The 28,000-nt window shown below is 58.2% G+C and overlaps 3 protein-coding genes across 4 annotated transcripts in view; 1 reads left to right on the top strand and 2 right to left on the bottom strand.

The window, feature by feature from the left end:
- HSF1 (heat shock transcription factor 1) overlaps window positions 1–15,818 on the top strand; it is a 46,719-nt gene extending 30,901 nt beyond the window's left edge. Inside the window, exons 5-14 of one of the 2 annotated variants that reach the window (XM_081952830.1) lie at window positions 9,528–9,603; window positions 9,936–9,997; window positions 10,125–10,221; window positions 11,264–11,394; window positions 11,938–12,159; window positions 13,047–13,148; window positions 14,010–14,115; window positions 14,212–14,277; window positions 14,670–14,739; window positions 15,165–15,818. In XM_081952830.1, coding sequence (XP_081808956.1) covers window positions 9,528–9,603; window positions 9,936–9,997; window positions 10,125–10,221; window positions 11,264–11,394; window positions 11,938–12,159; window positions 13,047–13,148; window positions 14,010–14,115; window positions 14,212–14,277; window positions 14,670–14,739; window positions 15,165–15,364 — 1,132 coding nt within the window. In that variant the 3' untranslated portion in view covers window positions 15,365–15,818. The remainder of the gene's footprint in view (window positions 1–9,527; window positions 9,604–9,935; window positions 9,998–10,124; window positions 10,222–11,263; window positions 11,395–11,937; window positions 12,160–13,046; window positions 13,149–14,009; window positions 14,116–14,211; window positions 14,278–14,669; window positions 14,740–15,164) is intronic. The other variant, XM_081952831.1, reaches the window with a different exon arrangement.
- An 885-nt stretch (window positions 15,819–16,703) lies between these two features.
- LOC309391990 (uncharacterized protein) lies at window positions 16,704–20,126 on the bottom strand. Its single transcript, XM_081952861.1, has 9 exons — window positions 19,975–20,126; window positions 19,689–19,744; window positions 19,372–19,422; window positions 19,141–19,197; window positions 18,890–18,922; window positions 18,630–18,761; window positions 18,366–18,410; window positions 18,174–18,212; window positions 16,704–17,719 (listed from the first exon to the last, which is right to left on the bottom strand). The coding sequence occupies exons 1-9, from the start codon at window positions 19,989–19,991 to the stop codon at window positions 17,706–17,708; spliced, it is 444 nt and encodes a 147-aa protein (XP_081808987.1). The 5' UTR covers window positions 19,992–20,126; the 3' UTR covers window positions 16,704–17,705.
- A 1,973-nt stretch (window positions 20,127–22,099) lies between these two features.
- LOC309391943 (riboflavin transporter 2-like) lies at window positions 22,100–25,318 on the bottom strand. The gene is made up of 3 exons (XM_081952810.1): window positions 24,303–25,318; window positions 23,313–23,436; window positions 22,100–22,733 (listed from the first exon to the last, which is right to left on the bottom strand). Exons 1-3 carry the CDS (start codon window positions 25,244–25,246, stop codon window positions 22,521–22,523), a joined length of 1,281 nt encoding a protein of 426 aa, XP_081808936.1. The 5' UTR covers window positions 25,247–25,318; the 3' UTR covers window positions 22,100–22,520.
- Between the last annotated feature and the right edge of the window lie 2,682 nt (window positions 25,319–28,000).

The following is a 28,000-nucleotide window of genomic DNA, read 5'->3' as shown; positions in this document are numbered from 1 at the left end:
CAACCGGGTGCCCAAGCCAGAAAGACGTAGTGCCTTGCAGCCTCTCCCATCACCTCATGGCGACCTCCTGGGCCAGAAACGGCCTCCTGCCCAGCAGAGGAGGAGCAGCCCTTCCTCCCCCATTGGAGAGACTTTACGTTCTGATCAGGAGTTGAGAAGCCGTCACGGCCGAGTGGAGGTTGCAGGGGTGGCCTCTGGCCAAGACGTTCGGGGTGTGATTCACAGCTGAAGCCTGAAACGCCTAGACTCCTGGGTAGAGCAGGACTGGCTCTTTGGGGCCTACATCCAGGGTCTCCGCCTCCGGGGAGTTTAGCTGGGGGTTTGGGTGGTGGCCCCACCCTGAGCAGCAGCCTCCCTTGGTCAGCTGGGAGACATTCACACCCGAAAGGGCTCAAGGCAGGGGCCCTTCCCAAAGGAGAGGTTCTCTGCGTCCCTCTGACATTAACAGGGCTCTTTTGTTGGTGTTGATGGAGGCTGATGAGCCAAGAATTGAGGCTTTGGGTTGTCTGTGTGTGTGTGTGTGTGTGTGTGTGTGTGTGTGTGTGTGTGTTTAAAGATATTTGCTGTCCATCTCTTCTCCAAAGCCTGTGAGCAGTTCTGGTGATAGAGAGCTGTCAAAACAAACCAATAGAACCACACCCAGCTTGCACCCAGCAGTGGCCTCTTGGGGGTCAGCTGCTGCTTGTCCAGTGCTCCTGAGCAGTCTAGGACACTCCCTCCCTCTCTCCCCCCCTCCCTCCCTCCCTCCCTCCCTCCCTCCATCCCTCTCTCTCTCTCTCTCTGTTAGTGCAGGTGGTCTATCTCCAGGTGGAGTCTTAGTTCAAAGGGAGCTTTGTGCAGTGGAGGCACCACCAGAGGCAAAGGAGGAGTTATTATCCTTTGCTGAGAGATTTGAGGGGGGGGGGGGGAGATCTGGAAACGCCACAGTAGACTTGCTCGTTAATTGGGGGGGGGGGAGCTGGGGTTGCTGCTTTCTGCTGCCAAATAAGACAGGACCAGTGCAAATACCCCTGGCCCTTGATGTGCCCCTCCTGCTTGTACTTCTTCAGAAGCTGAAGCAGGAAGTGCTCTGTGCCGAGAGAGCCAGGACAGGTGGAGGTGACTGCTGAGCTCCCTTGGAGGCGGAGAGCAGAAGAGCCGGTCCTGCCTGCATCAGGCCAAACCTCTGCTGTCATTGCGGAGACCCCACACGAGGAGGAGGAGGAGGAGGAGGAGGCAGCAGCTGTGGGTTGGACAGTCCTCTTGCAAGGGAGCCTCCCTTCTCCTGGGTCCCTTCCCCTGGGAAAGGAGGAGGCAGCTGCCTGGAAGAAGCCCAGGCAAGAAGCAGCCCCCCCCCCCCCCCCCCGGGTGGATTCGGTCTGCTTTATTGTCACCCTGCATTAATGGAATCTTCCGAACGTCCGTCTCTCCCCGTTCATCTCTTGGGAGCCTAGGAAAGGAGACGGGGTCCCTTCTGGAACCTTTGCCACGCCCAGCTCCTTTCTCGGGGCTCAGCTGCCTCTTTTATGGCTCTTCCTGCCACTCCCAAGGCGACCCCCAGGTACCGTTGCCCCGCCTTCCCTGAGGGGGCATCCAAGCCTGGTTCTGCCCATCAGAGGGTCACCTGGAAGCCACCCCCTCCTTTGGACAGCAGAGAAACACCAGGCGTGTCGCAACCTCTTTGTGTGTGTGTGTGTGTGTGTGTGTGTGTGAAGGACCCCGGGTGGGATGCTAAAACCCCATTGGCCAGGACTCCTGGGGCATCTCTGTCCTTTCCCAGAGAGCAGCAGGTGAAAGAAATCGGTTATGGTGCACACACAGCCCATCCCTCCGTGGGGCAGACCTGCCCAGCCCTTCTCATGCCATGGACACACTCGGGTGGCTGCATCCCCCTTCTCTTCACATCCAGCAGAGAAAAGTTCAGAAAACTGCAGTGAGAGGAGCCATCGTTATGCAGCCACCCCCCACCCACCCCCCGCGGCTGCTTCTCTGTGTGTGTGTGGGGGGGGGGTTTCGTGTTCCTGTTCTTGTCTCTTGGGTTCAGCGTTCATCCATCCCTTCCTCCTCCTGCTGTTCCGCTCTCTGTGGCTCCTGCCTGCTGAGCTGGTTCTGGAGGGCAGCTTCCATCCTCCTGGAAGTTGCACATTGTCTCAGTTCAGTGGCCAGTCTGGCTCCTGTTTGTGCGAACACGCGGAAAAGGAGTTCATCAGAAAGTGTGGCAAATCTTCTAGTACAACAGAATGAGTGAAGCACGCAAGGATGAGAAGAGATTGGGACTGTGTGGAATATTGTTTTTGGCAGTGTCCAAAATGAAGGATGGGGAGAAATATGGGGAGAAGGTACCGAGAGGCCAGGGAAGCCGGAATTCTGATCCAGAGGGTGCAAGGGGTCATCATAATCTTTGGGAAGGGTATTATTGGGGCACTGACCTACCTGGCAGGCTGGACGTTGCTCTTGGTCAGCCTGCAAGGGAGAGGCTGTGTCAGATGTTGTGGCTTCAGGAGAAAGTGAGTGGCTGCAGTTGCAAAGGGTTTGGCTTGGATACGGATGGGCTTCTTCAAGGCCCTTTCCTGACAACCGGGCGGGGGGGGGAGGGGGGGATGGTCAAAAGCCGGGTCTGAATTCTGAATCTGAAAGTGCTTGAAGTCCCCAGAAGGGGGAAGGGCCGGAGTCTGAGAACACTTAGGAGCCATTCCAAGGAGAGGCACGGTGCCCGCCTCCTCCATGCGCAGCCCTGGCCTTTTGGAGCCCACTTCCCCGTAAGGCAGACCTGCCCCCTTCCCTGCCGCATGGGTCATGGATGGTCAGGGCAGCTTACCTGGGGAAGGAAGCTCTTGCAGATGCCATAGCTTGAAGGGGCACATCTGCTCCCATCGCATTGCCACGTTCTGGGACTTGGGCTTCCATTTCTCCTGGGCTTCCCCCCCCCCCTTTTTAATAGGCATAAGGAACACAGGTGTGTTTATCTTTGGGAAACTGTTCTAAAAGTCCTGCTAAAGAGCTCCATGCTCTTGAAATGAAAAGGGAACCCTTAAAGAATAGTTGTAACCCTTTTCTGTCCCCCTCAGACCCCGGGCTTTTGGGGGAAGGTGCGATGATGATCGGGGAGACAGTCTCATCCCATCTCCCAGATCGAAGCCCAAATCCCATCATCTCATCTCCTTCTCAGTGGCCTTGAGAGACTGGCCGGCCAAGCAGATGCTGGTCTGGATTTCGGGTGGGAGCCGGCTGCGAGAGCCCCCCCAGGTCAGGGCAAGGCTCCTTCAGAGGGAGATGTCTGCACCCACCTGGCTGTCCCTCCGCCTGCCTGGCCTCTCTCAGCGCAGCCCCCCCCTTCCCCCCCCCTGCCAATCTGCCAGCAGCCTCCTGATGAAGCCGCTTGCTGGCTCCCTCTGTGTGCCTTTGATCAGCCGCCCACCCACCTGCGGGTGCCTTGAAGGAGTGCCCCCCCCTCTGTCTTTCAGTGCTTTTTGATCTCTTCATTAGGGAGGGAGGGAGGGAGGGAGGAGGGGCCCAGCAGGGCCTCCCAGGATGGATGTTTCCCTGCATCACTTTCCAGGGAGCTTTGCCAATGGCCAAATTGGAGGAGGCCCCTTCTGAGGTCCTCCTGTCGGAATGGAGAATTCGGGGGAGGAAAGAAAGCCTTCCTTCACCCGGCAGAAGCTTCCTGTTGGAGCCACTGCGGGACCTCCAGGGCCTTGGACCCAACGCAGAGCGGCCCATTTCTTTAGCGCTAAATGCAAAAACGAACTTTCTGGGTTGAGCCGGAACGATTGTTCTTCCCCTGGAAGACTTTGAAGAGGGTCCCCGGAGGCCTCTTAAGCTTCGGTTTGTGGGCCAGGGCGTCCAAATGGGAGAAGTGTAGCTTCTCTCAAGCATTCCCTGAAGGGACTAGTTCAGATGGCTAGCAACAATTTAAAACCATATGTTTGGGTAGAATACAATAGCAGAGTTGGAAGGGACCTTGGAGGTCTTCTAGTCCAACCCCTGCTTAGGCAGGAAGCCCTACATCACTTCAGACAAATGGTTATCCAACATATTCTTAGAAACCTCCAGTGTTGGAGCATTCACAACTTTTGGAGGCAAGGATTAATTGTTCTAAGTGTCAGGAGATTTCTCCTCAGTTCCAGGTTGCTTCTCTCCTTGGTTAGTTTCCACCCATTGCTTCTTGAATTTAATGCAGGAAGAGCAGGGAAGGCTTGTGTTGGGTTTTTGTCAAAAGTTGACTGCCATTTTTACTTAGTCAAAGATACGTCATTACAGCATTTCATTTGAGAGAAAAAGCTGGCGACGCTGTGAGACGACGGACATGCTCGGGGCTCTGAGAACGGCACCGAAATTCCAGCCGCAGGACGGTCCAACTGGACCTAAACTGTCCCGAAGAGACGGTGATAGGAAGGGGCATATTCTGTCGATCCCAGAGACACCCGCAAAGTCTCTGGCGACCCAGGAATAGCCCTTTTGCCAGCGGCTAGGAAGCAGCCATTAAGGCTGTTGAAACGGCTGACAGGTTCTGAAGTGAAAGTGCAGGAGAGAGCTGCGGGTTTGCCCCCCCGCAAATAATGGGCTGCTCATAATGAAGACAACACACAGGTTTCTTGATTACACGAGTGGCCCAGAACGTTATCTGGACCCCCCTTTTATTAAGAGCGTATAAGGAAATAAAAGCATCGTAATTTATTATTGGTTAAAATACAGCGTTATGCCTAATATGGTTATTTTTAGCTATACCTGCTTAAGCGCTTTTACCACGTGTTTCCTATGCAGCTAGCAACTTCCTCAGTTTGAAAGTTCCTGTTAAGATCTAAGCATTGCTATTGTCATTGCAAACACAGCTTTCTAATTTGGGTCCTCCCAGTGGGCATCCATCTCAACCCGCATTTACTACTCAATTTATTCCAGTCCCAAATTCCATATATGTGTTCCAATCAGGAAAACTGATCTGCACATATACCATGGTGACCTTGTTCCCACATCTCCTCTGCTTTTGTTTTATTAGAAGCGATCCTCTTGTTCAGAGTCACTACCTGAAATGCAAGGATGTTTGAAGGAAGAGATGTTGCCAGAGGCTTGGTCAGTGGTGTCTTTGTTCTCGTCCTCACTGTCTAAGGTGAGGGGAACTTTTGCAGACACCTCATCTTCCTGAGGCAGGGGTTGATAGGAGCCACGAGTGTGTAGCAACGCATAAACTCATGCTGTTACCCTTTTTTTCAGCTAATAATGACAAACTATTGGAGATAGTACGAACAAAGATTGGCAAAACACAGGGTAATACTATGCAGCCTAAAGCAATCATTCCAATATGCGCAACTACAGTTTGCAAACCAGGCAATTTTGACCACCATCCACTAAAGGCATCAGAGAGGTCCATCCCCTTCCATGTTTGCACAGGATTGTTGGAGACCATGGCTCCTCAGGGCAGGTGCCAGGCAGTGGAAGGATTTCTGTGCAGGTTCTGTAATGCTGGAGAGCTTCCTTGTGGCAGAATTATTCCGTTTGATGCACAATTCCGCAGGAAATGAGATAAAAAGTGTCACTGAGTAAGTTTTGTTCATAGTGTGATGGTTTGTAAAGTCATCTTCTTACAAAGGTCTAGAAAAGGAGCTATTATCAAGAGAGGGATATCCCTGCAGTTGTCTATACAAAGCATAAACCTGACCCTGGGCCAACGTGAGATGTGGTTTTGGGATTAAACATGTAGAAAGCTAATTTTCCATATATACACTTCAGACAAACAAAAGGCATCAGTTTGTGTGATGTATGCAAGCTGTACCCATAAGTCTTGTTTCATGTGTTGTTCAAGTGAATGTCTGGGTGATATAACACAAAAATTGCGGCACACAAATTCTCGGGTGCGCTTTGGTGGTTAACTTCTTCACATCTCCCCATGTCACTGGATGACTGGCATGACAGAATCGGGTTGGTGTAGAGTCGCCGTTGCCATCTCTGGGACAGGAGTCGGGTTGGTGGCACGACATCTTTGGCTGGACCCTGTAGATGTAAACACAGCAGCCTAGCCCCACCCCCAAGTAATTAAAGTAATCGGTCCTAACCATGTTTTGTCTGGTAATTGGTGTAAATATACCAGATGAAGAGGCAAACTTGTTTTTTGTTGAAAATACCTCTGATAAGCGGTCGAATTAGAAATTAAAAAATTTAATTGATTCAAAGTAAATAAACAAGGATTGAGTTTGTTTTGCAGGGCTGGGAGGCCGAGGCATTTTTCCTCTTTTGATTTATTCAGGGCATGTTTGTGAGTCAGTTAGCTTGCTCCGCAATTCCCTAGCCATGAGAACCACAGGGCAAGCCAATTGTGTGTGTGTTGGACAATTAGGCGTCCCAACATTGCAAAGGTACGAATGCAGTGGTTGATAAGTGTCAATGGAAACATGTAGATATTTCCACGGGGCAAATGAAGCATATTGGGTGACATCCATTTGCCAGATCTGTCAGGATTCAGTGCCCCTGGGATTTACTCCCATAGGCACTGAATGTGCTTGACGACTGCATGTGAGGCATTGTTGAATGATTGCAGCCGCTTCTGTTGAAGAGAGATCAAATTGTTTCATAAATGCCTTTGAAAAGGCTGATGGCTTCTGATGTGAGAAACATGAAAGGAGTGCTGTCTTTTTGAAATAAGAATTTGTAGAGAAAGAAAAAGGGATAACAAGGTAGGTTCAATAGAAGGAGAAAGGTAAGCTTCATAGATAGAAGAAATAATTTGAGAGACATACAGACTATCCAAAATGAGATTAAAAGGCTGATCAGAAAATTGTTGAAATGCTAGCAAAGATGCATACAGCTCTGCCCGCTGGGCAGAGGACTGTGGAGGAGTTCCAGAGGAAAGGTACAGTTTTTGGTTTGGAGCTTCTTTGTAGATTGTTCCTGTTTGCACCGTCCCCAAGGGCACGGCACTAAGCCTTGAAATGACCAGGTTTCCCACAATTAAAACAATTTCCGGTAGGGCGGGGAGATGCAGAGGAAGAAGAAGCAGAGGAAGAAGAAGCAGGAAACGCGCCATGTTGTTGCAACGCAGCAGCAAGAGCCCCCAACTTGTGGTCAGTTGTACCCACGATGCGACAAGCCTGAAGGAAATCAGCTAAAATAACCCCGAGACAATTTGCTATAGGTTAAAGAACCTTTTGACAATTCCTATTAGCATTTTCATAAGCCAATTTCAGAGAAAGTTCCTCATTATCAATTTGTCTTTCTAGTGCCATCTGTTAAGTATGCAAAGTGCACGCAAACATAAAAACATAAAAGAGTAAAAAAAAAACAGCTTCAAAAATAAAACAAACAATCTAAATAAGATAATTTGAGTCAATACTCTGAAATTTAATTGGTTATGAGAATATCAAAAATTTCCAAAAGTCAAAGTTGCATTAAAAAACTGCAATTGCAGGCATCAAATATCACCCTTTACCCTGCCTTTCTCAGGCTGAGACGTCAGGGAGAGAAAAGAAAAAAAAATGGTGAAAAGAACACAGCCCCCCCCCTCCTGCCTTCTCACCAGAGAAAAAGACGGGGGTGAGAGGAAAGGAAAAAAATTGTTGTTAAAACGACAGGCTCCCTTTTCGGGGAAGACGGGGAGAAAAAATAGAGACACATAAATCATTTTGTACTAGGGTTTTGATCCCTGATGAAAGAGAGGGCAAGATGTTACAGACATGCCCCTCCTTGGATTTTTACACTCTCTTTTAAAATAACGCTTTTCTTGAGGTTTCCTGTCTTGTAATAAAGCAGTTACTATGAGCGCAAGCCATTGCAGAATCGTACGGGGGAGGTATTGCTTCTGCAGGCACCTGATTATCAAATTTATAATAAATCATTCCATGACTACGCGCCACGTAGTCAAAATTTGGACTGGGGCTCTAAGAGCCCCATGGAAATATTCCCCCAATTTTGTCCAAGTCGAAATTTTATGGACACTGTTTCCAAATTTAAGACAGAAGGCCAATTAACTCCTTTTTTGTCAAACGAGGGAGAGATTTCCCTCCATTTGAGGCAATTTTAGTGGAGGATTCGGTTGATTCTCCCAACTCTTGTAAATGTACAAACTTGCCCATGAGAGAATCTTCCATCTATACTTACGAGAAACCGGTCGTGTTTCAGACAGGTCGAAAGGCCAGCCTCTTCCAGGCGAGTAGGTACAGACAGTCCGAGACTGATTCTGAAGAATCACGTCGGGGTCACCAGTTGCGGGTTTGCCCCCCCGCAAATAATGGGCTGCTCATAATGAAGACAACACACAGGTTTCTTGATTACACGAGTGGCACAGAGCGTTAGCTGTAACCCCCTTTTATTAAGAGCGTATAAGGAAATAAAAGCATCGTAATTTATTATTGGTTAAAATACAGCGTTATGCCTAATATGGTTATTTTTAGCTATACCTGCTTAAGCGCTTTTACCACGTGTTTCCTATGCAGCTAGTAACTTCCTCAGTTTGAAAGTTCCTGTTAAGATCTAAGCATTGCTATTGTCATTGCAAACACAGCTTTCTAATTTGGGTCCTCCCAGTGGGCATCCATCTCAACCCGCATTTACTACTCAATTTATTCCAGTCCCAAATTCCATATATGTGTTCCAATCAGGAAAACTGATCTGCACATATACCATGGTGACCTTGTTCCCACAGAGAGCATGTCGTCCTTGTGGATTACAATTAGAAGAAATTGGAGATGAGTAAAAGAATAATAACTGTACTAGGAGATCTTCAAGGTCCCTCCCAACTCTGTGATTGAGAGGCCTGGGGCCCAGCTGCTGAGCCAGGAGGCAGTGATGGAACGGTGGCTCTCCCCAACTCTGCACCGACAGACGAAACAGGGAGCGGTTCTCCCTCTGGAAGCAGAGCTGGCATTATAGGAAGTTCTCATTTAGTGACCACTTGTAGTTATGATGTGAAGAAAAAAGTAATTTTGCAGCCAGTCCTCATAGTTACGACCTGTAAAGATCTGTAAAGCAAAGGAAAGCTGAAGTAAGGCCATAAACAGCCATGGTTTCACTTAGTGACTGCTTTGCTTAATGGCTGAGTTGCGGGTCCCAGTTGTGGTCCCTAAACAAGGACTGCCTGTAGTCTCCCTTGGGGATGGCCCAGATGCCCTGAATGCCCCAGACTCTCTGGATAGTCGTGGGAGTGAGGACCCTGGTTGTTGGGAGCCCCATGCAAATCATGCTCCTGTCGTGAGGAGCCCTGGGGGGAGGTGGGTCACTCCGAAGCCCGTTCTTATTGCCAGCAACACCTGCAGGGGGGTGAAGCTCACAGCTCCATGTCTCCCCTCCTCCAGATCCCCCCTTTGCCCCACTCAAGGAGGCTCCTCAGATGGAGGGCCCTTTGCGTTTCTGTCCCCCCCCCCCCCCACACACACATCCAAGGCTAAAGCTTTGCCAGCTCCCTCCAGTTGGGTATCCGCAGGGCGCCTGCCAGCCCTCCCAGCTATGGCATCCCCTGGGCTGCCAGCTGCTTGGAGCCAGCGCCCGTCTGCGGGAGGCCGTTTGAAACGTCTGTTGTTAAGGCTCTCTTAACGGCCTGCTCGCTCCTCTCCTTGCAGCGAGAACGAGGCCCTGTGGAGGGAGGTGGCCACTTTGCGTCAGAAGCACACGCAGCAACAGAAGGTCGTCAATAAGGTGAGTTTGACACACACACACACCCAGCGGCCCAACTCAAGAGTCCCGTCCCCCCCGTGCTCCTCGAGGGCCCTGCTGTGAATCCTCAACCTGCCCAAAGACCGGAGGGGATCCCCCCATCGGTGGGAGGCCACAGAAGCAGCCCAGAGTGATTGGGGCCAGATCCTCGGTCTGAGCCATGAGATCCAGGGGCGAAGGCCTCAGCAGCCCCTCTGCCCCCGGAAGCAATTGGCTGCCCCCACTCATACCCTCCTTCTCTTCCGGGCCTGCCTCGGGACCCCCGTTCTCCCAGGGTGCAGAACCCTCAGGGCCTCCTCTTCCTCCTCTTGCAGCTCATCCAGTTCTTGATCTCCTTGGTGCAGTCCAATCGTATCCTTGGGGTGAAGAGGAAGATGTAAGTAACCCCCAGGGGCACGGTTGAACAGCAGCAGGAGGGCAGCTCTGGGTCTGGCAGGGTGGCCTGAGGACCCTGGCCGGAGGGTGGCCTCACTGACCCCTCGCTCTCTCTCTCTCCCTTCCAGCCCCCTGATGTTGAACGACGGCAGTTCCCCCCACAGCATGCCCAAATACAGCCGGCAGTACTCCTTGGAGCCCCTCCACAGCCCCTCCCCCTACTCGGTAAGTACGGAGGGAGCGGCAGTTGGCTTCCGTGGCTCTCAGGCTGTCTCTTGGACCTCTTCCCGTGGGCCTTCCCTGCAGGGACAGCCTCCAAGGGGACAGGAGGACTAGCACCTTAAACAGGAGCAATCCTTGGTTGTATAAAGGGAGGCATGGAATGAAAATCAGGTGAAGTGTCAGCATATAAAGCCTTCGTGAGGCCACACCTGGAATACAGCATCCAGTTTTGGTGGCCCCCATTGCAAAATAGAGTTTGCCCGGAGACTGAAACAAGCAGAATGGCCGCAGGATTTGGGTTTGGCCAGAAGGACTTGAGGGGAGCAGGATAGCAGTCTTCCCGTGTTTGAGGGGCTACCGTAAAGAAGAGGGGAGGGGTCAACCTATTCCCCAAAGCCCCAGAAGGCAGGAGAAGAAATAGCGGATGGAAAGGGATCAAGGAGAGAAGAATTGAGGAGAAACTTCCTCAAAGGGAGGACAGATGTTGCCTCCAGAGGTTGTAGGTGCTTCCTCAGTGGAGGCTCTGGAGAAAAAACTGGTCAGCCATTGGTCTTAAATGGTTTCCTGCCTGAGCAGGGGGTTGGACTAGAAGACCTCCAGAGGTCCCTTCCACTTCTATTCTGACGGATTGACTGCTGCAGCCCCTCACTCTCCCAGGCTCAGGCCTTTCCTCGGCTGCAGCTCCCGAGCGCTTCTGCCTTGGGAAAGGGGGGCCACCTGGTGCGAACTCAGGAGTTGCGCTCCCTTAATCCAGGCCTGGCGTTGAGCCTGCTCGCTGGGCCCCTTTTCTGCCTCCCTTCCCCTCCAACCCCCCCTCTCTCTCCTGACCGGGCCTGTCCGCCTTCTCTTCTTCTGGGCTTTCTTGGCCCAAGGGATTTTGGGGGGAGGGGGGGTAAGGAAGGAGCCCCTCCTGGAAAGGCCCCTTCTCCCCTGGGCTTCACTCGCCTCTTTGGGAGAAAGATATTGGGGGGGGGCTGCCTCATGGCCCATGGCCGGCAGGAGGAAGACTCATCTTGTGCTCCCCCTCCCCTACTTCTCGTTACAGGCCTCCTCCCCAGCGTATGGCGGCCCCAAACTTTACTCTCCAGACTCCGGCCCCATCATCTCCGACGTGACCGAACTGGCCCAGTCCAGCCCGTCTCCCTGCCCCAGCAGCAGCAGCTTTGAGGAGGAGAGGTAGGGGGCTTCTCTGGGGGTGGGGGGTGGGGGCTTTCCTCAGAAGGTGGGCCTTTCTCTCCTGGGCGGGAGCCTCTCTCGGCCTCCCTCCGGAAGAGTTTGCATCTGCCAGGAGAGAGCCAGCCCAGGACAAAGGAGGAGCTTCCTGAGAGGACAGTTAACCGGTGGAACAGAAGCTGTGGGTGCTCCATAAAAGCCATTGGTGGTTTTTAAGAAGAGGCTGCAGAGCCACCCTGTCTGAAATGGGGTAGGGTCCCCTGCTTGAGAAGGGAGTTGGACTAGAAGACCCCCAAGGCTCCTTCCAGTTCTCTCATTCCATTCTCCGTCCCCAGAGTTGGCTCTCCCCCTTCAGGCAGGGCTGGCACCTTTGCCCTTAAGAAGAGGAGAAATTAGCTGGGGGGGGGCAGCTGTGTGGAGGTGGTGGTGGGACCCTCCCCTTTCTTTCCTGCAGCCACCAGCCTCGTCCTTCAAGGTCTTTCAGCCGGCCAGTTTGCCCGCCTTCATTGCTCCTCCCCCTTCCCCTCGTCTCCTGGCCTGTCTTAGGAGCAGCCCCATGATCCGCATCAAAGAAGAGCCCCCGAGCCCCTCGTGCAGCCCCTCCGCAGAGGACGTCAGCCCCTTGGGCACCCCCCTCTCGCCCTCCGCCTTCATCGACTCCATCTTCCGAGAGGAGCAGCCCAGCAGCACTTCGGCCACAGCGCCCCCCCCTCACGGCACCCGAGCACAGCCCCAAGAGAAGTGCCTCAGCGTGGCCTGCCTAGACAAGTAAGTGGGGGTCCTCAAGCCCAGGCCTGGGGGTCCCATCCCCCCTCTTGCCCACCAGCCGGCCTCCCCAGCTCCACCTGCAGGCTGGCTGTAGCCGAGGGGCGTCCAGGCTGGGCAACTGGAAGACTCTTAGACTTCTGGGAGTTGAAGTCCACAAGAGGCCCCCCCTTGACCTAATGGGCCAGGAAGGACCAGGATTCTCCTCTCTGCCCCAAAGGCCCTTCTGCCATTTGGGGGGAGGGGCATGCCAGAGCCTGAAAGGGGGGGGGGGGGAGCTGTGTTGTCTTCCGAACAGCTCCAGAGCCAGGTAGAGCCGACTTCCAGTCTCTGGTTGTAGGAGGCGGCCTGGACAAGGTGGAGGGGGGGGGGGTCCCTTAGGTGATGGAGGGGGGGGTTCTATGGCGTAAAGGGTATCGCTTCTGCCCCCCCCCGGGCTGTGAGGTTCAAAGCCCCCTAAGACGAAGGCCCAAGAAGTGGAGGGAAGCCCCCCAGGACCCTCACCCACGTAGGGAGAGCAGGCTCAGTCTGGGGTGGCATCCTCCCTTCCTCTCTCTCTTGGGAAGAGCCCCGTGGCCTGAGGGGGCTGTTGGAGGGACCATCGCTCGGACCCTGCAAGGGGCAGAAGTGGGCACCTCTACGGGCCCTTCGGCTGCTTCTCACTGAGCAACGGGCAAGGAAGCTCCTCCTGCGACCGATTGTGGGGCGCCCTGGCCTTGCTCTTGTGTCCGTGGCATCTCCTCCCCACCGGCACGTTGTCTCTGCTCCGCCTCCCCCTCGGTGCCACCTTCCCCCTGCCCCTCAGCAGCAGCAGCAGCTCCCTGGCTGGTCCCTCCCTGCCGGTGGCCCCTCCGTGGGTCTCCATCGACTCTTCTTCTTGTATCTTTCAGTTTGGGCCGTGCTCCGCAGATGTCTGAGGTCACCTGCCTTTTCCCCAGCCCTTCCTCCTCCTCCTCCTCCTCTTCCTCTCTGCACTGCAGACCACAGCAAGGGTCAGCATTTCCTCAGCCGTGGCTGCCCCCTCAGGAGCCGGGGGGGGAGATGGGGCAGGGAGCGGAGTGGGAGACGCCATGGGGAGGAGGCCGGAGGGGGCGGCCGCTTCGCCCTTGGAGCCGGCAGAGGTTCATCCAGCCCTTTGCTCACCCCACCGAGGGCAGCCCCTGAAGTTACAGCCAGGCCGTCCCCCCTTTGACCGTTGTTTGGAGGGCTGAGGGGGCCTGGCTGCTGGTCAGAGCCATTCCTGGCCTTCAGGGAGTCACCAACCGGCTGGAGATGGCACCCTTGAGCCCAAGGAAGGGGGTCTGACGTCTTCCAAGCCTGAAGGCTCTCCAGATTGGGGAGGGGTTTTCCCCGCTGGCGGTAGAGGCAAGGAGATGGAGAGACGAAGAGGAGGGAGCGTCCAGGCCCATCCTGTTCGGTGGCCCTGCTGAAGCCGGCTGGCTGAGAAGGGCCCCTGGGGGGATTAGGCAGCTCTCAGGGGTCCAGCTGGCCTTTCCGTCTCCTGAGGGCCTGGCCCACGTGCTTCTTCGCCCCAGGCATTGTCTCTTCGCACACAGACACACACCACCCCCTCCCCAACAGAGGAGTCCAGGTGGCATCCTCCCTGGCCCTCCCAGCCTTCCCTCCCCTCGCGCCTCCTTGGGACTCTGCTGGCCCTCGGGAGGGGCGGGCACTGCGGGGCGGCTGTGCTGAGTGGCCTCCTGCACAGGGACTCAGGGACCCCGAGGCGGCACTCGTGAGACGTCCACAGGGGCGGCTGGTGGTCGGAGGAGCCGGAGGGCAGCTTCTGAGGGGGAGCCGGGCTGCCTCTGTGCCTCCCACCCGCCCCACCAGCTGCCCCTTTGCCTCCCCAGGAACGAGCTGAGTGACCACTTGGAGACCATTGACTCCAGCCTGGACCACCTGCAGAACATGCTGACCACCCACAGCTTCAGCGTGGACACCAGCGCCTTGCTGGACGTAAGTCCTCCTGGAGCCTCGGGCAGCGGGTGGGTTTCAGTGGACCCTCCCCACTAACCCCTCACCTTAGCTGCCCTTCCCCTCCTCTCCCCACAGCTCTTCAGCCCTTCCATGGGGGTGACGGACATGAATCTGCCCGATCTGGACAGCAGCCTGGCCAGTGTGAGTCTGCGTTTGCAGAGACCCCACCCCCTCCCTCCCTCCCTCCCTCCCTCCCCAGCAGGCCCCGATCAGAGGAGGCTGAGCTGCCCCCACAGTCCTCCCTCCCTCCCCGGGGGCTTCTTTCCCTTCGCAGGGCCGGCCTCTGGCCGTAGTTGTGACCGTCTTCTGGCTCACAAGCCTGTCAGCCGAGGCTTCTCTCCCGGTGGGAGAACCTGGGGGGGGGGGGGGCAGGTTCCCAAGGGGCCCCTCCTCTGAGCACTGAAAATGGCCGCTGCAGGAAGAACGGTGGGAGGAAGGAGGAGGAGGCCCCGGGTCAGGTGGCCTCTTGCTTGGGTGCCTCTGTGAGGGAGGGGTCTCCCCTGGCCTCTCACCCCTGGGGGGCTCTTTTGCAGATCCAGGAGCTCCTCTCCTCCCAAGAGCAGCCAAAGCCGGCCGAGGGAGAAGACACCACGGCAGACACAGGTGGGCACTGGGATTTGCATGCGGGGTCAGCCCAGAGGGGCCAGCTGGAGCAGGGGGCACACGCTGGGAGACCCCAAGAGGCCCCAGGGTGGGCAGGCAGGCAGGCAGGTCTTCTCCACGGCTGCTGGCTCAGGGATTCTGGGAGTCCCCAGTTGTTGTGGAAAGCAAGGACTCCAGACCAGCTCTGTGTAATGCAAGGAAGTTTATTGCGCAGTTTCAAACAAAATAAGTGGGGTCTGAACCCCGAACAGTCTACTCCAACAATCTTATATAGCCAAATTGACGTAAGCATATACGTATACATACATTTGCCAAATATGGTAAAAGGATACATGGAAAAGTACAGAAAAGACAAGAATAAAAATACGTTAGTAGGCAGTTTATAAACTACAGACATCTGCATCTCCTTTTCTCTGCCCTGCCAGGCAAACAGCTGGTCCACTACACAGCCCAGCCCTTGTTCCTGGTGGACTCCAACACGGTGGACGTGGGCAGTGCCGACGTGCCCATTTTCTTTGAGCTGGGCGAAGGAGCCGGCTTCCCAGAGGGGGAGGACTGCCTGGAGGACCCCGGCCTCTCCCTGCTCTCCGGGACGGAGACTCCCAAGGACCCCGCGGTCACCTAAGGCCCAACTCAGCCGGGAAGGCCTGCCTGACGTGGGGCCGAGCTGCTTCGGGACAAGAGGGGCCTCCCGTGGGGCTGTTGTGGGCCCAGGGCAAGCACGGGGCTCGGGGGGACGTGGCCGTGGCGGCCGGAGGACGTTCGTCTCGCCTGCGTGACCGTAGCTCTCCGGATCTTGAAGGCAAAGCCGCCTGTCCGAGAGACTCTGCGGCTCCTCCAGGCAGCCGGCCAAAGGGTGTCGGGGCCACCTGGGGACCCCCGCGAGAAGGTTCCCCCGTCCCCCACCTTTCCCCAGTGGGGTTTATCTTATTTCCCTTGGCTTAGCAGTGAAGGGTTTGTACATTTACATTTTGATTGTTACTAGAAAAAATTGTATTTTGAATTTTTACATCAGAGAAGACGCTAGCCGCCCCTTCCTCTCTCCCCCCTCACCATATAAATACCTCTATATATATATATATATATATATACATGCTCAAATATATCTATATCTCTACGGAACGGCCCATCCCCAGGCCCCCTTTTCTTGCCTCGGACGCCTCCTCCTCCTCCTGGGGGTTGGCAAGCAGCTCCTTCCATGGGGGAACGTGGGGGGAGAGGGCCAGCCGGCCCAGGAAGGGCGGGGGTGTGTGTGTGTCAGGCAGTGGCCGGCCTGGTCCCAATCCGCCAGACTGCCTTTGCCATCCTTGGGCCTGGCGTTGCTCCGGAGGGGCCTGGCCCTGTGTGGCCACTGCAGGCTGTCCAGGAACGGCGGGCAAGGGGCCCGGACACTGCAGCAAACCTTGTGACCCTCCAGCCTGCTTTCAGTCCCCCCTAATGAAGACCCCCCTCCTCCAGCCTTCCTCCACCAGGAGCCCCCCGGGGCTTGTGGGGCAGCCGATCTGAGGGGGGGAGCGGGAGGGTCCGGGCTGCCCAAGGAGGGGATGTGGGTGAAGGAGGAGCCTCACCTGGAGCCTCTTGGGATGGGCAGCTGCTGTTTGTGGCTCTTTCTACTGGCCCCACTGCCTCTCCCCCCCCCCCCCAACACACACACACTAACCTGCCCTTATTTTAGAGGGGTGTCTCCTCCCCCCCCCCCCCCCGGCCTGGTTTCCTAACTCCTTTTCCCTCACTTCTGGGGCAGGAGGGGTGGCCACAACCACCATGAGGGAACCTGAAGGGAGACGCCAGAGCTGAAGGGGCCACGGCGTGGGCGGGAGTTCCACAGGCTCTGAGGGCAGATCCTGGGATCACCCCGCCCAGGGCTGTCAGGTGGGCCTGGCCAAGGTGCGAGACGGGGGGGGGGGGAGGACGAGGACGGGGGGGGGCTGGGGGCAGCAACACGGAGAGCCAGAGTGGTTGGTACATCTTTATTGATTACAGAGGCTGCCATCTCTACAGACGGGGGGGGGGGGGGGGGGGGTTGCGGAAGGAGCAGCCAGCAGGAACAAAGGCAGAGCCCACCACCACCTCTACAGGCCTAGAGCACACACACACACGCACACACAGACCCCCAACCAGCTCAAAGATGGCCCCTGCAGCTCCCCCCAGCCTGTGGGGCTCTGGGCAGAGCCGGTGGGCCGAATAAGGCCAGGTCTCTCTTGGCCCCCACTCCATAAAGCCCTTTGGGCTCACTTGTCAAAGACCCCTCTCTCAGAAAGCCTCCATTGGGCCCACCATCCCCTCCCCGGACAGCCCCTCCCTTCCGTCCCACCCCTGGGGGATCCAGCCAGGGACATGAGGGGGCGCAGAGTGGAGCAGCCTCTGTCTGGAGACTCAGCTACCCCCCCCCAGCCCCTCTCCTTCCCCACGGGGAGAGGTTCCCCAGGCAGAGAGGGCCCTGGGGGTGCTTAGGAGGAGCCTGGCAGGTTGGGTGGGGGCCCTGCTTGGTGCCTGGGGTCACCTACTTCCACCCCCCCCAAGGGCCCATTGTGTTGTTGCCGCTGCCAAGCACTGAGGGGTGGAGGGCACAAATGTTATCTCTGCTGGGGAATGATGGGCCTTTTGACTTGGGGAGGGCATGGCTGGCTGAGGAATCCTGGGAGTTGAAGTCCACAAGTACTACAAAGGCCATCGTTCCCCACCGCGGCTCTAGAGCCAGGACTGGCCAAATGGCCTCCAAGCAGCCCTTCGCTGGAAGAGCAGCTGCAGCCTCCCTCCTCTGCCCCGGAGGACAGGAGGGACACACACAAACACACACACACACACACAACCACCCCTATTCCAGGCCTAGCTATAGGAGCAACCAGGGAACGGCCGAGAGAATGGATCCGGGTTAGATGGCACAGGAGCAGGCAGATCTTTGCAGTCGCCCAGGGCACCTCAGGATCTTCAGGAAGGGAGGGAAGAGGGGGCAGCAGCCCTCCTCACATGCCTGTGGAGGAAGGAGAAGAGACCTTCCTTACCTGGCCCTGGAAGAAGCCGGGGGGGGGGGCTGGGGGGGCTAGGGTGTTTCACCTCCATAAGCCCCCCCCCGGCAGACAGGAGCTCTGCTTGGCTAACCTCCCACCCGTCCCAGAGAGCTTCCCTGCCAGTCCAAGCCGGGACCCCCTGCTCCACCCTCAAAAGGGAGGGGATTCATGCTGGGCCAGCTACGTCCCTGGGTGTGGGGCCCCTGGCTGAAAGCCCCCCAGCAGCCACAGAGGCAACCAGGAAGACGACTGAGGGCGCACGCACACCCCTTGCAAACAGAGCCTCCTCCCCCCCTCCCCCCATGGGAAGACGACCACCCCACGGGATTTTCCATTTGCAAACACCCCCCCCCCCCGTTTGCCACCTGCTCTTTCAAGGGGGTGAGTGGTGGGCAGAGCCCCGCCAGGGACACTTATCTGTGGGGGTCAGGGCCTCTTCCGAATCCACCTCATGGTCCAAGCCTGGAGAGGAAAGAGAGCACCAGGGAGCACAGGATCCCCCTGGCCCTCCCCCCACCTTCCCTGGCCCACAGCCCGGGGGGGGGCTCCCCTCGAGAGAGAGAGCATCCGAAGGAGGACGCTGCCCCTTCCTCTCCCAACCCAGGGAGGACTTACTTTCCTGGGACTCCTGGGAGTGGGATGGCTCCTCCATGGCTGGGCCTGTGGGAAGAAAGACCCTGTCTCTGCTCTGCCCAAGCATCCCAGTTGGTAGCTTTGCCAGCCAAGAAGAGCTGCTGGTTTTTTCTGGGAAGCTGCCGCTTGAGATGCCCAGAGAAGCTCCCCCTGGCCAGACAGCCACAGGACGCCCTGGGCAGTCTCCTCCGGCCCAGCCACGGCCCTCAGGGCCAGTCCCCCTGCCCTGCCCTGCAGCCCACCCACCGCTTGGTGCGTCTCCGGGGAGGGGGTCCAGGCTGAAGGAGCCGAGGTTGGAGGCGTCACTGTGCAGGAGCTCCCCCTTCATCTCCTCAGTGTGGGATCGATCGGCCTGCGCAAAGCTCACGGGGGCCCCACCTGCCAGAGAAAGGGGGGCAGGAAGGCTGGGCTGGGGGCTATTTGCAGGGCAGGCACCGGCCAAAACGGCTGGCCTGCAAAAGCGCTGGGACGGGGGCCGAGAGGGCCAAGACTACCATGCGGCCTACCTGTCGTTTGCTCCACAGGACCTGCAGTCTCACCTGCGGGGAGGGGAGGAAGGCCGAAGGATGAGAGGAAGCTTGGAGGAGGGTGCAGACTTCCACACACCCCCCCCAAATTCAGCATTTGGTTGAACAGGGACCTTGAAATGCCTGGCAGGTCAGGACAGATGGAAAGGGCTCCTGTGTGGCTGAAAGCCCCTTCCTTCCCCTCCCCCTCTTGACCGCTTTGGCCCCAAGTGGACCCTCCTCTCTCTTACTTTCTCCAGAGGACTCCGATCTGCCAGCCACCTGGGGCTCAGAACTTGCCAGGGGCTCTGAAAAGAGGGAGGAGAAAAAGCACATTTCCCCATAACTCTTGCAGGGGCTTCTCCCCCCCCCGCCACCCCCAGCATCAGGGATTCTGGAGAAGTGGAGGCAGCCCAGGAGCCCATCAGCTGCCAGGCCTGGGAGGGGGGGGCTCCAGGGAGCGAGGGCCCCCAACGTCATACCTGGGCTCTGGCTGCTGCCTGGGGAGGTGGGCTCTGGGGAGCTGAGCGGCTCTGCAAAAAAGGGAGGGAGGGAGGCGGGTGGAAGAAAGGCCTGGAAGCAGGGAGGGGGAAGGGGGGCTCGGGAGTCCCATGTGGGGGGATCCTCTGCACAGCTAAGCTAGAACCCATCGAGGAAGGCGCCCCGAGGGCCGCGCAGAGGCCCCTGCAGACGGAGATGGCCCCCAGGCCGGTGCCCCGTCGGAGACAGTCCCCGGCGCCCAAGGGGGAGCTGAGGCTCAGGGCGAAGCCTCGGGGAGGCAGGGACGGCAGCATCTCACCGTCGGCGGCTACCAAGGCCAGGAGCAGAAGCGCGGCTGCCGCCAGGGCCACGAACCTGCAGCGGAGGCAGAAGGGCCGCCAGTCAAGGCGGGCGGGCGGGCGGAAGGAAGGAGCGCCGGTGGGCAGCTCAGCCGCCCGGCCCAGCCTCCGGACTCCCTACCGGGCGCAGGGCGAGACCAGCGGCTCGGGTGCCCCCTGAAGGCACCGCTGGAAGCCGCCCCGAGGGCCCCGCAGCCCTGGCCCGCTCCGCCCCAGGCGCCCCCCTCCCTCCCCCCGAGCGCCCACCTGTGCTGCGCCCGCATGCTGCCCCTGGGCAGAGGGGCCGTCGGAGAGGCTTATATGGGGCTCGGGGTCCAGGGAGGAGCCAGGCCGGGCGGGGAGCAGCCAATCCCTGGCTGGCAGAAAGGGGGAAGCCGCCACCCTCCCCCCGGCACGGGCCAGTGGGGCGTCTAGCCGGCCTTTCCCCAGTGCGGCCTCCGCTCCCCCCTCCACCTTCGCGGTGAGTCGTCTCTGCGAACTCCGGGTGGCCCCCCGTTAGCCGGAGGGTCCCTTGCGGCGCCCCAAGCCACCCCTCCTCTGCAGCCCCCCGTTGTTTGGCGTCTCGCATTTGGAACTCCTCAGACCAGAGTTGGGAAATGGGGGGATTCTCGTCCTGGGCGGTGCCCCTCCCCCGAAAGTCGGCCGGGAGGACAAAGCGCCCTTTGTGTCGCTCCGGTTCTCATAGCCACTTGTGTTTGGGGGGGGGGGGGAGCTTGAGAGGCGGCCTCGCTTATCCCGCCGGCCCACCTGCCTGCGGGTCTCGGCTCAGAATCGGGTCCGCGCAGGGAAAGAAGGGGCGGGGAGGGGCGGGGGGCGCTGGGCATCCTTTCTGGCCCTGGACGGGGGGGGGGGCAGCTCTGGCTCCGCTGGGCACCCAGGTCTTCCTTCGGGGCCGCTCTTGCTCATCAGCCCAGTCAAATCCCCCACCCCCCTGGTCTCTTAGGCAGCCGGGGGGAGGCCGGCCGGTCTCAGCCGGGTAACTCGGCCTCATTTCCCCGACGGAAGGCCGGGCGGTGCTGGTGCCGTTTGGACCCCTCCAGGAGGCCCACGCGGAGGGCAATCGGTGCCCCCTCTGGCTCTGCTCGCGGTCAGCTGACGCTGGGGGGGAGCCGCGTCTCCCCGGGACCCTTTGAGGGGGGGCCCAGGGGCGATGGGCGGCGAGCCGGCCGGGAGAACAAGGAGGCCTTTGCCAAGCTCAATGGGCCTTTGTCTGACTTGAAAGGGTCCCTCGGGCTCACCTGCCCGAGTCCGCCCCCGTAATGAGGGGCCAGGTAGGCACCTGCCCGCCTCCCCGAGCCCGGGAGCTGCCGGCCAAACCTCCTGCCGGCCTGGATGCGAGGGCGGCGCCCGACAAGCGGCAGGGGAGCCCACGGGGGGGGGGGGGTCCTCGGAGGGCACCAGGGTGGGGGAGGCGTCTCGCCCCCCTGAACTCCGAGAAGCTGCCTCGGACCTTCCCTCCAAAGTGCCTGCTGGGCTCCCGGGGCAGCCAGGCGGCCAACTGACCCTGTAGTGACGCCCGGCCGAGGAAGGGTCAGCTGGAGGGGAGGGGAGGGGGACGACAGCAGGAGGGGGGTGGGGTCCCCGCTTCCCTTTTCCTTCCGAGGACTTCGGCAGCCTGGGCAGGTGACCCCCTTGCCTGAGATGGGCCCGTGGTGCCCCCCCCCCTCTCCAGTCCTCCCCCAGCCTCCGGAAGGCTGAAGCAGCTCGGGGTTCTTTGACGAGCCCTGCTGCCCTCTGGTGGCTCTGGGCAGCACTGCAGCACGAGGCCCTTGGTTCTACCTCCACCTACTTGCTCAAGGCTGCCGGCCCCCCTTCGGAGAGCCAGTGGGGCTGGGGTGGCAGCATCACCCCCTGGGTGGGAGGGGACTGGGAAGTTTTCTCCTCGAGTCTGCCCTGCAAATTTGGAAGTCTACCTGTGCTGAATCAGGGTGAAAACTGCTCTGGCTACGGATGATCTTTGACCTGGGGGGAGGGTCCTTGGTAGCAACAGCAGAGAAGGGGGTCAGCTGTCTTCGGGGAGGGTTTTTGACTTTCCCAGCCTGGCGTGGAGCCCCCAGACTCATTCTGACTGCTAACTCACAAGGAATTGTAAAATTGATCCAATTCTGCTGCTCTGGAAAAGCTCCCCCCCCCTTGCTCTTGTGAAAGAAAGCAGAGAACAGCTGGACACCTTAAAAAAGAGCTGCCAACCTTACAGAATTTGTGGCAAAAGAAACTGGAGCTTAAAGGCCACAGAGGGGATCTGCTGGCCACAGAAAAGGGAGAGCAATAAAGAGGAGACCTGGCTGTGACCAGCCCACCTCCCACCGAGGCTGACCCAAAACACAATCTCCCTGGGTGGGGGAGGGGCGCATAGAATCAAAATCACATGGAGTCTTAGTACCGCTTTATAAAGGCTTGGAAAGGCCCCACCTGCAATGCTGCATCCAGTTTTGCTCACCACACTACAAAACAAAATGTTGAGACTTGAAAATGTGCAGAGAAGAGCAACTAGGATGTTTAAAGACTAAAACCCATGAAGAACAGTTGCAGGATTTGAGCATGGCAGCCACTGGCCGGTCTAAGGAAAAGAAGGACTACGAGGGGCAACGTGATAGCCCACTTCCAATATCTCAGGGGTTGCCCCCAGAGGAAGGGGGTGGAGGTTTCAACCTAATTTCCAAAGCACCTGAAGGCAAGGCAAGAAGCAACAGGGGTGGGGGATGGGGGTGGGGAGGGCCCCCCTGGCAGCTTTCATGGCAGGGCCGGTGGTGGCAGGAGCCCCAGTGGCGGTGGGGCCCTCCGGGGTGCCATTAGCTGGGGCAGCTGGAGTTGCAGGGGTCTCCCGAGCGGAAGAAGCCGTAGACGCTGACCAGGGGGAATATAATGAGAGCCCCCACCATGGAGCCCAGCTGGACCACGGCCCCACACCAGACCAGGGCGCTGCGCCCTTCATCACGCAGAATCTTCCCAACCATCAGCTTGACGTAAGAGAAGAGGCCGGTGAAGAGGACCCAACAGAGGACCTGGAGGAAAAGGGAGGGAAGCAGTCAAGCTTCAGGGGTCTCCCTACTACCACAGGGTCACAAGGGGCCCTGCTCTCCATCTGAGGGATGCTGGGGCTGCCCCAGGTAGGATGGCTGCGTGTGGCCGGCTTGACCTTCAGGCATCCCCCACTCTGGGCAGCCATGACCGCTTCGTGCCCAGTTGTACTCCTGGGGAGCTGGTCCCAAGATAGACTAAACCCAGTTAAAGGGGCCACAGTCCTCCTCCGTTGTCATTGGGTGTCCAATGGGAAGCTGCCCAGCCGCAGGCTGAAGGAGGTGGCTCTGCCCTTCTAGATTGCTGACATGAACCCAAAAGGCTTTCTGAATAAGCCGCAACTAGACGAGCTCAACCCCCCCCCCTCCCGGTCACAAGCCACTCAGGCTTCCTCCGCACAGCCCTCCAAAGCAAAGAAGCCCCCTGCAGCCGAGTGGGCCGGTCCATTTGGCCACAGCAGGGCTACTGACCGGCTGGGCAGGCTTGGCTCAGGCCCCCAGACCCTCCCCCTGCTGAGCCCCCTGCAGCCTTGGGGGATGTTGGGAATCTCTGTCCCTACTTACGATGAGGAGGACACCGAGGGGCGAATGCAGCAAGGGGGGGCAGGGGCTGAGGGTCGCCATGCTGATGATATAACAGGCCAGGAGGGATCCAGCCACAGACAGGAGAGCCAGCAGCCTCAGAGACCTGAAGGGGGGGAGAGGGTGACTCCCACAGCTGCAAAGAGACCTGCCTGCCAGGTGCAGCCTGGGAATCCCAGCTCCTGCCCCCAGGTGAGAGCCCCCTGTGCTTGGAGAGCTATTGGGGTGTGCGCATGTCTGGTCAGGGCAGAAAGGCCTGGGATCTGGGGGAGGGGTTTGTCCTCCTGGCTGCCACTCCCCCCCCCCCCCAGTGCCAAATGAAAGAAGCCGGTCTCATTATTCAGATCTACATTTCCCTCTAGGTGCATAAGCCAGGCTCTCTGGGAGGAGGGGGTCTTCCATCAACTTCACCCTCTCCTCTGCATTGCTGCCCACCTGGGCCTGCTCTGCTGAGACCACCTTCCTCTTCCAGGAGAAAGGGGAGGGTCCCATTGACCTGGGAGGCCCAGAGGGGGCTCCTTTTTCAGGGTCTGGGGGAGGCCGGGCAGGACGCCACTCAAAAGGGGGAGCTGCTTTGTTAGGATCCCCTTTCCTCAAACCAGGACATTCCACCCCACCCCCCCGCTGGCAGATTCTCTGGCCACAACGGTGGGTTGCCCACCCTGAGTTGCACGGCTGCCTTGAAGGTGCAGTGTTGGCATCTGGGCAGCCGAGGGTCCGGGCAGGGTCTGCCTTAACAAAGGTCTTGAGAGTCAGTGGTGAGGGGTGCCCGGCACAGCTCTGTAGGAGGCCAGTGAAATGGGAGCTTTGGGGCACCCCTCTGTCTTCACTGTTGCAGGGAGACCCTCCACCAAAGAACCCCCCCATTGAAATGCCCCCCCACACCAGTTCTCAGGGGCCTGCTGGGTTGCCCATGTGTGCCACAGTCCCCCAGGTCCCTCTAGTGGGGCTCCCCTCCCCCTCCCGGCTCACCTGCTGACCAGGAACATCCCGAGGAAGCAGGCCAGCGGGTTGGCCAGGCTGCCCAAGGTGGCCGACAGGTGGTAGGTGGGGCGGCCGTAGGGCAGGCAGGAGTAGGACTGCAGTGGGGGGAGGAGGCCATTGGTCAGCACGTTGGCCCAGGCCATCAGCCCAAAGACGCAGGCCTTCTGGGCATGGGAGGGAGCCGCCCCACAGCTGGAGTCGGGAGCCCTGAGCATGGGATGTTCCGCTACAGCGGCGGCTGCGTCATCCAGGCTCCCGTGCCGGGCACGGTAGCTCTTTGCCAGCCCAGGCAGGTGGTTGAGGACGAGGAAGGCTGCCAGGCTCAAGGCCATCATGGCACTCAGCAAGAGGAAGAAGGTGCGGATGGAGAAACGGGCCTCCTGGTACTCGGCCAGCAGCTCCGTGGTGCCATTGCCCACCAGGCTGGCGTTGACGCAGCGAGCTGCGCTGGCTCCCTGCCCCAGCGCCACCAGCCCCGGGAGGAGCCCGCTCAGCCCCTCGCCCACGAAGTAGCTGGTCAGGTGCCGAGAGGGCAGCCGGCGCATGTAGGGCAGGAAGGTGACGGAAGAGGTGCAGTCCACCAGGGCCAGGAAGAAGATCAGCACCAGCAGCGCCAGGCTGTAGCGGGAGGCGCCCAGCGGCCGCGTCTCCTGCCAGAAGAAGGCCAGCAGGAGGCAGGCCAGGCAGCCCAGGGCCAGCAGGCCGTAGATGACACCCACCTCGTCCACCCGGCCCCGGAGGAAGCGGTGTGCCAGGGTGAAGGCCAGGGGCCCCAGGTTGGCCAGCTGGATGATGACGGTCAGGTAGGTGGGCAGGAGCCAGCCCTCGGGCACGCGGGGCACAATCAGCGGCAACTCCACCCAGATCCCATTGATGGCCACCCAGGAGCCGGTGCCCAGCAGGCAGACCAGCAGGTGGACCCAGAGGCCCATGGTCCTGAGCCGGCTCTGCTCAGAGTGTTGCAGCTTCTGGAACAATAAGTTGCGATGGCCGAATCCCGTTGTGCCAAGACGGTGGGGTGCCGAGGGGTGTCGCCTCCCTCCCTCCCTCCTCCTCCTCCTCCTTTAGAGGCTCCGATGCTCCTGTGTTTTATTTCACTGCAGGAAACAGAGGGAGAGTAAAAGGGAGGAGATGGGGGGGGGGGGAGACACTAAATGAATAAAACACAGTTCAGCACCATGGAAATCGGAGAAACCGGTCACTGTGGTGTGTCTTTTTTTTTTAATGCAAGTAATCCTCTACTTACAACCACAACTGAGCCCAAAACATCTAGTTGTTAAGTGAATTTTGCCCCATTGTATGACCTTTCTTGCCACCGCTGTTAAGTGAATCTGGGTTCCCCATGGAGTTTGCTAGTCATGAGTCCTCAAAAGGGAATAATGTGACCCAGGGACACCGGAACCGTCATAAATACGAATCAGTGGCCAAATTCTGATCCTCTGATATGACCTGGGGGGGGGGGGCTGCAGGGGTTAGGAGTGTAGAAGGGTCACTTTTCCCAGTGACAACATAACTTTGGAATGGAGGGGAGTGGAAGAGCCCCTGTGCTGTAGCCCCCCTGATCAAAGGGGGGAACTGTTTGTACCGAAGGAGGGAAGAGACCCACTTTGGCCCTGCAAGGCTCCCTCTCCGGCGGAGCTTCCCCCTCGCCCGTCTCTGGGCTGGGTAGGAAGGCGCCTTCCCTGCTACCAATTCTGCACGGGCTTCCCCAGCCAGAGGGGCCAAGGGAGGTGGGGGTAGCTGCCTGACGCATCTAAAGTAGGGGTGTCCAACCTTGTCCCCTTCAAGACGCGTGGACCCCAGCACCCCAGCTCCCAGAATTCCCCAGCCAGCTGTCTTGAAGTGTCCAAGGCTGGACATCCCTGGCCTGAGGCCACGTTTTTCATGCTGTCGGGGGATTCTGGGAGTGGAAGTTCAGGCGACTTTTCTTTGCAAAGCTCTCCTGTGCTCCTCTTGGTTCAAGCAGCCGCTCTCTGACTACAGGCTTTTCTCTTTTCCGAAATAGCGCTAAATCCACCTTCCACCTGCTGGCCCTCACGGCTCTCCCTGTTGAAGAGCAGGCGGCCGCAGAAGAGCTCCTGCCCTGGGTCACCCTCCCTCCCTCCCTCTGCGAGTCAGCCCTCTGTGTTTAGTTGCCAGGGAGAGAGGCGTGTGCATTGAAAGGCATCCCAAGGAGCAGCTGACCAGCATGGGGGAAGCAACTGTGCCCTGAAGCATCAAGCGAGGCCGTCCCTCCCTTCCCAGCCCCAGTGGAGCCTCTTTCCGGACAAAATCCATTGCCCAGAGAGAAAGAGATTCTGGGCCATGGAAGTTAGAGAAGAGAACGACAGAGCTGGGAGGGACCTTGGAGGTCTTCTAGTCCAATCCTCTGTCCATGGCAGGAGACCCTCTTATACCATCTCAGACAAATGGCGCCCCAATCTCTTCTTAAAAGCTTCCAGTGTTGGGCACCCACAGCACTTCTGGTGGCAAGCAGTTCCACTGATTAATGGTTCTCACTGTCAGGAAACCCCTCTTCTTTCTCTCTCCCTCCTCTTAGATTTGCTTCTTCCCCTTGAAAGGCTCCTAGGACAGTTTGGGGCCAGTTCCAGACCCCCGTGAGCAAATTCCACCCATTGAATGGGAGGGAAGCAATCCTACCCATTTCACAGAGGGATTTGGGCTTAGCTGGCCATCTTTTCCCCTGCTCTCTCAGAGGGGGCAGCCAATAACCACGGCTTCCTCCCGTCCTTCCAGGGTTCATGAGGGCAGAGGGGTGGGTGGGAGAGGGGGCCGGGGGGGCCGGGTGTCCATTCACGGAACCCGGAGTCTCCGGCTTGCCTTGCTCTGCTCTACAGGAAGCCATAAAGCCCTCCAAGCGGCCCCAGGAACCTCTCACCAGATTTGAACCGTCTCTTGGCTTCCAATTAACTATTAACTAGGTTAATGCCATGTTAATAGTGGCCGTTCCAGTTGTTTTCCTCCTCCTCCTCCTCCTCCTCCTCCTCCTCCTCCTCCTCCTCCTCGCTTAATGGTCAGAGGAAGGAATAGGCAAAGTTCCTTCTTTCCGACTTGCAGGATCCGTTCACGAGCCTTGCTGTGAAGTGGGGTTCATTCCTCTGGCCATCCTTCCTGCTTCACCTGGGGGGACTGATGGGTGGGGAGCAGTGGCCAAAGGCCAAACCAAGGGATGCTATTTATACGTGTCCTATGGGAGGGTGGTGGTGGTGGTGGATGCCGTGGCTTAGCAGTTAAAGACACGGAGCTGCCAGACTGGGTTCAAGCACTGTGCAACGGGCTGAGCTCCCATCCTGGCCACAGTTCCTGCCCGCCTAAGAGTTCAAAAGCCTGCCGATGTGAGCAGATCAATAGGTACCACTTTGGTGGGAAAGGGACAGGGCTCCGTGTGCCTCGGTGCATAGTTATGCCCACCACATGACCATGGAAATGTCTTCGGACAGTGGGGACCTTGGAGATGAGACCTGGAGATGAGTCAGACACGGCCGGAGAGGAGAAACCTTTCTGTGGGCTACCTGACCTCCCAGAGGGAAGCCTCTAGAGATGCAAACCCATCCTGTTTATTTCTCAGAGGAAGCAAAGGGTCACCTCCCCCGAACTCTCCCTCCAACTCCCCCCCAGACCCCAAAGGAGCAGCAGAAGCCCCCTGCCCAGAAGGGCCGAGGCAGCCAGGAAGCAGAAGCCCCCCG

This window comes from Natrix helvetica, assembly GCF_964273705.1.
Source record: "Natrix helvetica genome assembly, chromosome: 4".
Classification (NCBI taxonomy): Eukaryota; Metazoa; Chordata; class Lepidosauria; order Squamata; family Natricidae; genus Natrix; species Natrix helvetica.
The sequence above is the reverse complement of the archived record's forward strand: the minus strand, read 5'-3'. Positions and strand labels throughout refer to the sequence as shown.

Coding starts and splice junctions, on each gene's coding strand:
- LOC309391990 (XM_081952861.1), bottom strand. Junction 18,923..19,140: donor ATCGGAGTCCTCTGGAGAAA/GTAAGAGAGAGG, acceptor CCCTCCCCGCAG/GTGAGACTGCAGGTCCTGTG. Junction 18,213..18,365: donor CTCCCAGGAGTCCCAGGAAA/GTAAGTCCTCCC, acceptor TTTCCTCTCCAG/GCTTGGACCATGAGGTGGAT.
- LOC309391943 (XM_081952810.1), bottom strand. CDS start 25,246: ATGGGCCTCTGGGTCCACCTGCTGGTCTGCCTGCTGGGCACCGGCTCC. Junction 23,437..24,302: donor GGGATGTTCCTGGTCAGCAG/GTGAGCCGGGAG, acceptor CCCCCCCTTCAG/GTCTCTGAGGCTGCTGGCTC. Junction 22,734..23,312: donor CCCTCGGTGTCCTCCTCATC/GTAAGTAGGGAC, acceptor CTTTTCCTCCAG/GTCCTCTGTTGGGTCCTCTT.